The 10,134-nt window shown below is 36.8% G+C and overlaps 1 protein-coding gene across 1 annotated transcript; it reads left to right on the top strand.

Moving 5' to 3' along the window:
• The first annotated feature begins 1,639 nt into the window (after nt 1–1,639).
• LOC140136643 (carbohydrate sulfotransferase 14-like) lies at nt 1,640–7,040 on the top strand. Its single transcript, XM_072158322.1, has 3 exons — nt 1,640–1,809; nt 2,335–2,387; nt 6,172–7,040. Exon 3 carries the CDS (start codon nt 6,187–6,189, stop codon nt 7,033–7,035), a length of 849 nt encoding a protein of 282 aa, XP_072014423.1. The 5' UTR covers nt 1,640–1,809; nt 2,335–2,387; nt 6,172–6,186; the 3' UTR covers nt 7,036–7,040.
• The last annotated feature ends 3,094 nt before the right edge of the window (nt 7,041–10,134 follow it).

Raw genomic sequence — 10,134 nt, 5'->3', positions numbered from 1 at the left:
GGTCAACATATTTTGGTCGAAATAATCGTAACTTGGTACGTTTTCAATTTTCTAGCCACCACAGCTGACAACTGTTACAAATTATTTGCACATCAATGCCTAATTCGCGGTCCAGCATCATACACTAAGCCAAAAAAGAAACGTATATTTTTTTTCACAAGGTCGTGTCTTAAAATCCTGTGCATCAAAATGAACCAAAATTACACACAGGATTACTTCAACACTCTAGTCTAAACATGTCAGAAACCAAGCAGTTGTCCAACTGACACAACAGCAAAATGCACTGTCATGGACATGGAACAGCTTCCTGGACCACATTCACAGTCCAATAATTGGGAAACAGCACAAGAAATATGTGAGAATGTGAACAAGGTCCTTGCACAGATGATAATTCCCAAAGAGTAAGTGGAATCGTGTGGAACAAGACCTGTTTCTTAAAGAAAGTGTGTGAAAAGCAGAAAGCCATACCGTTCTGTAAATTATCATCTGTTCATTCTCACAGATTTCTTGTGCTGGGTGCTAATTATTGGGCTGTTAATTGGGTCCAGGAAGCTGTTCCATATCAGTGCATTTTGCGGTTGTGTCAAATGTTTTCAAATGACACAACTGCTTGGTTACTGACATGTGTTTAGAGTAGAGTTTTGGGGCAATCCTGTGTGTAATTTTGGTTAATTTTGATGGACAGGATTTTAAGATAGGACCTTGTGAAAAATTATAAGTTTCTTTTTGAAAAGATTTTGTCCATCTCAGGACAGATCCGCATGTTTGAAGAAATTTGTGGGTTTTTTTTTAAATACACGCTTGGTAACATCAATATCATCAATGCGAAAATGGAAACTCAAAGCAAACAACACGTTCAAATGAAAAACATGCGTGGGAAAAAATAAACCAGTTCACATGTTACTTCCTGATGTTACCAAAAACTTAACTTTATTTACATTATATAGATACATCTGTTACATTTTACCTTTCAATTCATTTTATTTCCGAAATATATAACAAAATAACAAATTTTAAAATAAAAATCATTAAAACTGATTGTCATTATCTTTAAATGGTAATATTCTTAATATTTTTGGTTCAATTTTATCCGATAGTATTTCTCAGACGTGATTTCAATTTAGTTTAGTTGGAACTTGGAAGAAGGGGCATCCTACACCCTCGTGTAAATCCACCTCTAATTGACGTCTCTAGATTAGAAAAAAGTAGCTACCGGTAGGCCTATGTTAACAAATTCCAAAAAAGTTCCAAGGGGTCAGCAGGGGTCAAATTTCATACAGCAGGTAGGGTTCAAATTTGAAAATTGCTCAGATTTTGTCAAAAATACGTCGAAGTATTTGTCTGGTCATAACGATTCAGAAAAAAGTATAGATTTATCTATATGGGACACATCGTTCTTGAGTTATAAGCAAAAATATCAGAGTCAAAGGTCAGGGTTTTTGGCCACACAGGTGTAAAAGTGCTCGAAAATGGATGATTGTTCGTCATGTAGGCCTATATAAATAACTTCACCAATTACGATGGCTAGCTGGAAATCTGCATTTTGATTGTTTCGACTGATAAAAGTAGAGGGGGGGGGGCAAGATGGGGGAATGCCCCACCCCAGGCACCACCACTCTATGACCCTCAGGATATTTGTTTACTTTATACAGCAGAGTTTTCTAACAAGGGTGCCTTGTGGATGCGTTACTATACGTTATATCGTCGGATTTGTCGCTCTTACCAGCCTACTAGCTACTCTTGTGTTATACCACACAGAAATAGTTTTATTTCAAACTTCAATTGACGTTTCTTCTGTTATATCACCAGGTAATGGACAAGACTTATTTTTGTTTAAAAATCTTAAATCAGATCATACGAGTTCTGTCAAATTTAATGTTGTTTTTGTTTCACAATGATAGAATAGTATAACTATAGTAATAACCATAGCCCGTTTGGCCCGATTGTAGTATTTTCTACCTATATTTTCTACCTGCATTACAGTGATAAAAAAGAAGTGTACACACTCCTGTGACTCATCCACTCTAAAAATATCGCCGAATTTTAATAGGCGATTTAAGGGGTGTCTTCCCCCCCCCCCCCATGTTGAAACCGGGATCGCCCCTGGGCGGAAGTTTTATACTGGTACGGTATTCCAGTACCTTTTGATATGATAACCAAATGTTCATTTTTAATAATGAATGGGTTAAACCACTTGCACATCAGCCACCGATACAAATAATCTCCATTTTGTAGGGATGAAGTTGTTGAGTGGACTATCCTCCTATAAACTTGTATCATTATGATTGACTCGTATCTCATAATCTTTTCAATATATCTAACCATTATTTTTAGGAGTTGAAGAAAGTGAAAGGGAACTTACAAACGAAGTCACACTCACTTCAGAGGTAAGAAGGTCCATACCGCACACATGCGCACACCCTCCCCAGGGGCGTAGGAGCAGTGCAGGGCCCTTTTAACATATCCACTTTCCCCCTTATTTCATTTTCGCTTTTGCTCGGGCCCCGGAACTTCGTCCACCCTGTCCACCTGCTTGCTACCCCCTGCCCCTCCCACACGCCAATCCCCGTCACATACACACCACACCCACCCCACCAAACGTGTGTAGGCCTATAATACACCTAGGCCTATAATACCACACACACACACACAACCCCCATGCAGCCCTACGTCAACCACCCGAGACAGTTCACGCAGTCTGATATGAGGCTATAATGAGCTATCTTCAGTAGATGGACGGTCTAATAGTAATATGTGCTATTTTCAGTAGATTAACGACATCCACACGATGATATGTGCTATCTTCAGTTGATACACAACATGCATGCACTCGCTAGATAGCAACATTCGCACGATCTGATGTGCTATCTTCAGTAGATAGTAACAAGCATACGATATTTGTAGGCCTACTATCATCAGTAGATAGCAATAATTACACGATCTGATAATGTGCTATCTTCAGTAGATAGCAAGAATCACACGATCTGATATGTGCTATCTTCAGTAGATAGTAACAAGCATACGATATTTGTAGGCCTACTATCATCAGTACCGTAAAATGGGGTAACTTCGGTCAGCGGGGTAACTGGTCGGTCAAATATATTTTTTTAAATGGTCATATTTTCGTACAGCAATATTGTTTTTAGTCATATTTGGTGTCAATTTTTTAAGAAATATGTTTGGAAGAAATAATAGTCGCTCATGTGTAATTTCCTTGAAAAGCGGGATTTTGACCAAAATCAGCATTTTTTACATTTTTTCAGAAAAATAAAATCGATATTTGTGAGCAAGGATGTGTGTTTGATTAATTTTGCAAGGTGTCAAATGTCACAAAAAACAACAACTTGCCCATATTCAGCGAAGATCAATTTTTTTGATTTTTTTTCCTTCATGGAATGTAATACTGTGACCAAAGTTGCCCCAAAGGTGGGGTAACTTTGGTCAGGTCATTTGTAACCCCTAGGGCACCCTTACAAAATTATTTAAAAAATCTTTTTCAACTTCAAGGTGTAGAAGGGAACCCTAATGTCACAAAAAGAGTTAATTGGAAATATAATTGGTTTTGTTTGGAAGCAGTGGTTTAAAAACTCTGAAAAGTGCCCAAAGTTACCCCATTTTACGGTACATAGCAATAATTACACGATCTGATAATGTGCTATCTTCAGTAGATAGCAAGAATCACACGATCTGATATGTGCTATCTTCAGTAGATAGCAAGAATCACACGATCTGATATGTGCTATCTTCAGTAGATAGCAAGAATCACACGATCTGATATGTGCTATCTTCAGTAGATAGCAACATTCACACGATCTGATATGAGCTATCTTCAGTAGATAGCAACATTCACACGATCTGATATGTGCTATCTTCAGTAGATAGCAACATTCACACGATCTGATATGTGCTATCTTCAGTAGATAGCAAGAATCACACGATCTGATATGTGCTATCTTCAGTAGATAGCAAGAATCACACGATCTGATATGTGCTATCTTCAGTAGATAGCAAGAATCACACGATCTCATATGTGCTATCTTCAGTAGATAGCAACATTCACACGATCTGATATGTGCTATCTTCAGTAGATAGCAACATTCACACGATCTGATATGAGCTATCTTCAGTAGATAGCAACATTCACACGATCTGATATGTGCTATCTTCAGTAGATAGCAACATTCACACGATCTGATATGTGCTATCTTCAGTAGATAGCAAGAATCACACGATCTGATATGTGCTATCTTCAGTAGATAGCAAGAATCACACGATCTGATATGTGCTATCTTCAGTAGATAGCAACATTCACACGATCTGATATGTGCTATCTTCAGTAGATAGCAACATTCACACGATCTGATGCTATCTTCAGTAGATAGCAACATTCACACGATCTGATATGTGCTATCTTCAGTAGATAGCAACATTCACACGATCTGATATGTGCTATCTTCAGTAGATAGCAAGAATCACACGATCTGATATGTGCTATCTTCAGTAGATAGCAAGAATCACACGATCTGATATGTGCTATCTTCAGTAGATAGCAAGAATCACACGATCTGATATGTGCTATCTTCAGTAGATAGCAAGAATCACACGATCTGATATGTGTTATCTTCAGTAGATAGCAACATTCACACGATCTGATATGTGCTATCTTCAGTAGATAGCAAGAATCACACGATCTGATATGTGCTATCTTCAGTAGATAGCAACATTCACACGATCTGATATGTGCTATCTTCAGTAGATAGCAACATTCACACGATCTGATATGAGCTATCTTCAGTAGATAGCAACATTCACACGATCTGATATGTGCTATCTTCAGTAGATAGCAACATTCACACGATCTGATATGTGCTATCTTCAGTAGATAGCAAGAATCACACGATCTGATATGTGCTATCTTCAGTAGATAGCAAGAATCACACGATCTGATATGTGCTATCTTCAGTAGATAGCAACATTCACACGATCTGATATGTGCTATCTTCAGTAGAAAGCAAGACTCACACGATCTGATAATGTGCTATCTTCTGTAGATAGCAAGAATCACACGATCTGATATGTGCTATCTTCAGTAGATAGCAAGAATCACACGATCTGATGTGCTATCTTCAGTAGATAGCAAGAATCACACGATCTGATATGTGTTATCTTCAGTAGATAGCAAGAATCACACGATCTGATAATGTGCTATCTTCAATAGATATAACATTCCCAAAGAATGTAATAAGCTACCTCTAGCAGATAGTTACATCCACACGAACCTATATGAGCTATCTTCAGTAGATAGCGACATTTACATGATCTGAGAAGAGTTACGGTATCTTAAGTTGACAGCAATATCCACGCGATCTGATGTGAGCCAAACCTATTGAGATCCCATGTCTGTCTTAACTTGCGTCCCCTAAATTTCTGCGCTGTTGACCCTCCCCCCCCTCCACTTTTTTTTTTTTTTTTTTTTTTGTAATTCTAAACGAAAATATGATATGATATGATATCTAGCACTAACTTCTGCCATCATGACCATCAATGTTGCCGGAACTGTAATCGTTTGCAAAACGGCAATAAAATTTACCGTATAACTACAGTCCGGTCCGACTGCCTGATCAGGAAATACTGCCGAATCAGCGCGCATGTCATAGGAGGATAAAAACTTGGCCACTTGAGTGCACATGCCTTCCTCACGGTGCGTTCGGGGGCCTCCAAATTTTGGCCTGGCCCAGGGCCCCCAGAAAGGTAAATCCGGCCCTGAAAGTCACGGATTTCTGACGTTAATTTTCCTAATGATAATTTTAACACATATCACTAGTTTACGGTGTAATTAACAAATTAAATCTAACAATCGTCTGCTATGCTTACAAATCAAAAAGAGCTGCTGCGCGCGTAATTCAGTTTGCGATGTACATTTAATTGTCTCGAAGAAATTTGTCAATTTAATTTCTCATCTCCCTATTTTTAAACAGCAAAAATATCGATACAAGTATAGTTTAAAACATTTGTTTGAAGATTTGTAATTAAACACGTTAAATTAGAGAAAATATTTCAATATTATTTGAAAGTTTGAATATCTGAAGTTTATCATGACTTCTGTTGACATACTATTTTTTGTGCCTTATTTTAAAATCATTTTACTTTTTTTCGTTCTTTTATAAACAGGAAGCCGACATTTGGATGGAAATAGAACAAAAAAGACGTCGCAAACTTTTAGATGAAGGATGTGAAAAATTAAACTTATCTCGGTCGCTTCCAAACTTGAATACTCGATACACAGGTCATCTTATAGTTGACAATGAATACAAAATCCTCTTCAACTTTATTCCAAAAGTTTCTTGCAAAACGTGGAAGAGTGTCTTTGGCGAATTGCGTCGTACACATTCAAATCGCGGCAAATCTCTACTTAGTGCTTACAGTGAAGAAGAACAACAATACAGACTTGCGAATTATCGTAAAGCTGTTTTTGTTCGAGAGCCAATCACGCGGTTACTCTCCATGTATTTGAGTAAATTTTGTAATTTTCGCAACTTGCAACGAATTTGGGAGCGTATGTATGGTCGGAAAATCGTCGCGCAGTACCGAAACGGTTTTACTCCTTATTCCCCGAAAAATAATGATACAGGACCGTTGTCTTTTTTAAATATAACACTTTCAGAGTTTATACAATTCCTCACGGATAGAGAGGGACAAATCAACCTAGGTTATATAACAGATCATTTTCTACCGCTAAATATAGTATCTTCTCCCTGTGCGATACATTATGATTTCATCGGCCACTACGAAAACTTAACGACGGAAGCACCGTATATGTTGAAATTTTTTGGCGCGAATCATGCTGTACAGTATCCACCGGTACACGCATCGTCTGCGGTAAATAGACTTGTTAATGAGTATAAAAAAGTGCCGTTGGATCTGATGAAAAGATTACGAAAATATTATCGTAATGATTATGAACTTTTTGGGTATTCTTTTGATGATACTCTGAAAAGTATTGTTGAGACCTTCTTTTCTGAAGATGACGAATAAAGAGACATCTATACACAAAAGTGTTTTCCAACTGCTGCAAATTGCGCTATTCCAGTTATAGTTCATAGTCTACGCGCAATCAGAGTTTTAAAACAGAGAAACTAGCATCGTGACGCAGAAGGCCGATAATTGAATATTTTCATATACGAAGAGAAACTTTCTTGTGTGTCTAAACTTATAGTGACAACATTGAATCAAAGGCATGACATTAATGAGTATAAAGCATTATATGGAGGTCTGTTATGAGCTATCTTTGGTAGATCATAGCAACATTCAAACGATATAATATACGCTATTCAGCAGATAGCAACATTCCACGATCTGATCATAGTCATCTTCAGTACCGTAGATAGTAAAATTGGGCTTTACCAGTTATAATTCATATATCCCTATGGAAGACATGATCTTAATCTCCCACACAGGGGGTGTAGATTTCAAATGGAGTCACACATTCAGGTAGCCCCTTTTGAAATTCACACACCATGTTTATTTTTAACATTCAAATTACCTGATATGAGCTATCTTCAGTAGATAGCACCATTCAAATGATCTGATATGAGCTATCTTCAGTAGATAGCACCATTCAAATGATCTGATGTGAGCTATCTTCAGTAGATAGCAGCATTAAAATGATCTGATGTGAGCTATCTTCAGTAGTTAGCACCATTCAAATTACCTGATATGAGCTATCTTCAGTAGATAGTAACATTCAAATGATCTGATATGAGCTATCTTCAGTAGATAAGCAACATTCAAATGATCTGATGTGAGCTATCTTTAGTAGATAGCTCATATCAGGTAATTTGAATGTTGCTATCTTCAGTAGATAGCAACATTCAAATTACCTGATATGAGCTATCTTCAGTAGATAGCAGCATTCAAATGATCTGATATGAGCTATCTTCAGTAGATAAGCAACATTCAAATGATCTGATGTGAGCTATCTTCAGTAGATAGCAGCATTCAAATGATCTGATATGAGCTATCTTCAGTAGATAAGCAGCATTCAAATGACCTGATATGAGCTATCTTCAGTAGATAGCACCATTCAAATGATCTGATATGAGCTATCTTCAGTAGATAGCACCATTCAAATGATCTGATATGAGCTATCTTCAGTAGATAGCACCATTCAAATTACCTGATATGAGCTATCTTCAGTAAATAGCAACATTCATATGATCTGATAGGAGCTATCTTCAGTAGATAGCAACATTCAAATGATCTGATGTGAGCTATCTTCAGCAGATAAGCACCATTCAAATGATCTGATGTGAGCTATCTTCAGTAGATAGCACCATTCAAATGATCTGATATGAGCTATCTTCAGTAGATAGCACCATTCAAATTACCTGATATGAGCTATCTTTAGTAGATAGCAACATTCATATGATCTGATAGGAGCTATCTTCAGTAGATAGCAACATTCAAATTACCTGATATGAGCTATCTTCAGTAGATAGCAGCATTCAAATGATCTGATATGAGCTATCTTCAGTATATAAGCACCATTCAAATGATCTGATGTGAGCTATCTTCAGTAGATAGCACCATTCAAATTACCTGATATGAGCTATCTTCAGTAGATAGCAGCATTCAAATGATCTGATATGAACTATCTTCAGTAGATAGCACCATTCAAATGATCTGATATGAGCTATCTTCAGTAGATAGCACCATTCAAATGATCTGATATGAGCTATCTTCAGTAGATAGCACCATTCAAATTACCTGATATGAGCTATCTTTAGTAGATAGCAACATTCATATGATCTGATAGGAGCTATCTTCAGTAGATAGCAGCATTCAAATGATCTGATATGAGCTATCTTCAGTAGATAAGCACCATTCAAATGATCTGATGTGAGCTATCTTCAGTAGATAGCACCATTCAAATGATCTGATATGAGCTATCTTCAGTAGATAGCACCATTCAAATGATATGATATGAGCTATCATCCGTAGATAGCAACATTCAAATGATCTGATATGAGATATCTTCAGTAAATAGCAACATTCAAATTACCTGATATGAGCTATCTTCAGTAGATAAGCACCATTCAAATGATCTGATATGAGCTATCTTCAGTAGATAAGCAACATTCAAATGATCTGATGTGAGCTATCTTTAGTAGATAGCAACATTCAAATTACCTGATATGAGCTATCTTCAGTAGATAAGCACCATTCAAATGATCTGATATGAGCTATCTTCAGTAGATAAGCAACATTCAAATGATCTGATGTGAGCTATCTTTAGTAGATAGCAACATTCAAATTACCTGATATGAGCTATCTTCAGTAGATAAGCACCATTCAAATGATCTGATATGAGCTATCTTCAGTAGATAAGCAACATTCAAATGATCTGATGTGAGCTATCTTTAGTAGATAGCAACATTCAAATTACCTGATATGAGCTATCTTCAGTAGATAAGCACCATTCAAATGATCTGATATGAGCTATCTTCAGTAGATAAGCAACATTCAAATGATCTGATATGAGCTATCTTCAGTAGATAAGCAACATTCAAATGATCTGATGTGAGCTATCTTTAGTAGATAGCAACATTCAAATTACCTGATATGAGCTATCTTCAGTAGATAGCAACATTCAAATGACCTGATATGAGCTATCTTCAGTAGATAGCAACATTCAAATTACCTGATATGAGCTATCTTCAGTAGATAGCAACATTCAAATTACCTGATATGAGCTATCTTCAGTAGATAGCAACATTCAAATTACCTGATATGAGCTATCTTCAGTAGATAGCAGCATTCAAATGATCTGATATGAGCTATCTTCAGTAGATAGCACCATTCAAATGATCTGATAGGAGCTATCTTCAGTAGATAGCAACATTCAAATGATCTGATATGAGCTATCTTCAGTAGATAGCACCATTCAAATGATCTGATAGGAGCTATCTTTAGTAGATAGCAACATTCAAATTACCTGATATGAGCTATCTTCAGTAGATAAGCACCATTCAAATGATCTGATATGAGCTATCTTCAGTAGATAAGCAACATTCAAATGATCTGATGTGAGCTATCTTTAGTAGATAGCAACATTCAAATTACCTGATATGAGCT

This window comes from Amphiura filiformis, chromosome 16 (assembly GCF_039555335.1).
Source record: "Amphiura filiformis chromosome 16, Afil_fr2py, whole genome shotgun sequence".
Taxonomy (NCBI): domain Eukaryota; kingdom Metazoa; phylum Echinodermata; class Ophiuroidea; order Amphilepidida; family Amphiuridae; genus Amphiura; species Amphiura filiformis.
Note: the sequence above shows the minus strand (reverse complement) of the source record. Positions and strands in the feature narration are given on the sequence as shown.

What these genes read in the sequence shown, in the direction of transcription:
- LOC140136643 (XM_072158322.1), top strand. Translation starts at nt 6,187, where the DNA reads ATGGAAATAGAACAAAAAAGACGTCGCAAACTTTTAGATGAAGGATGT.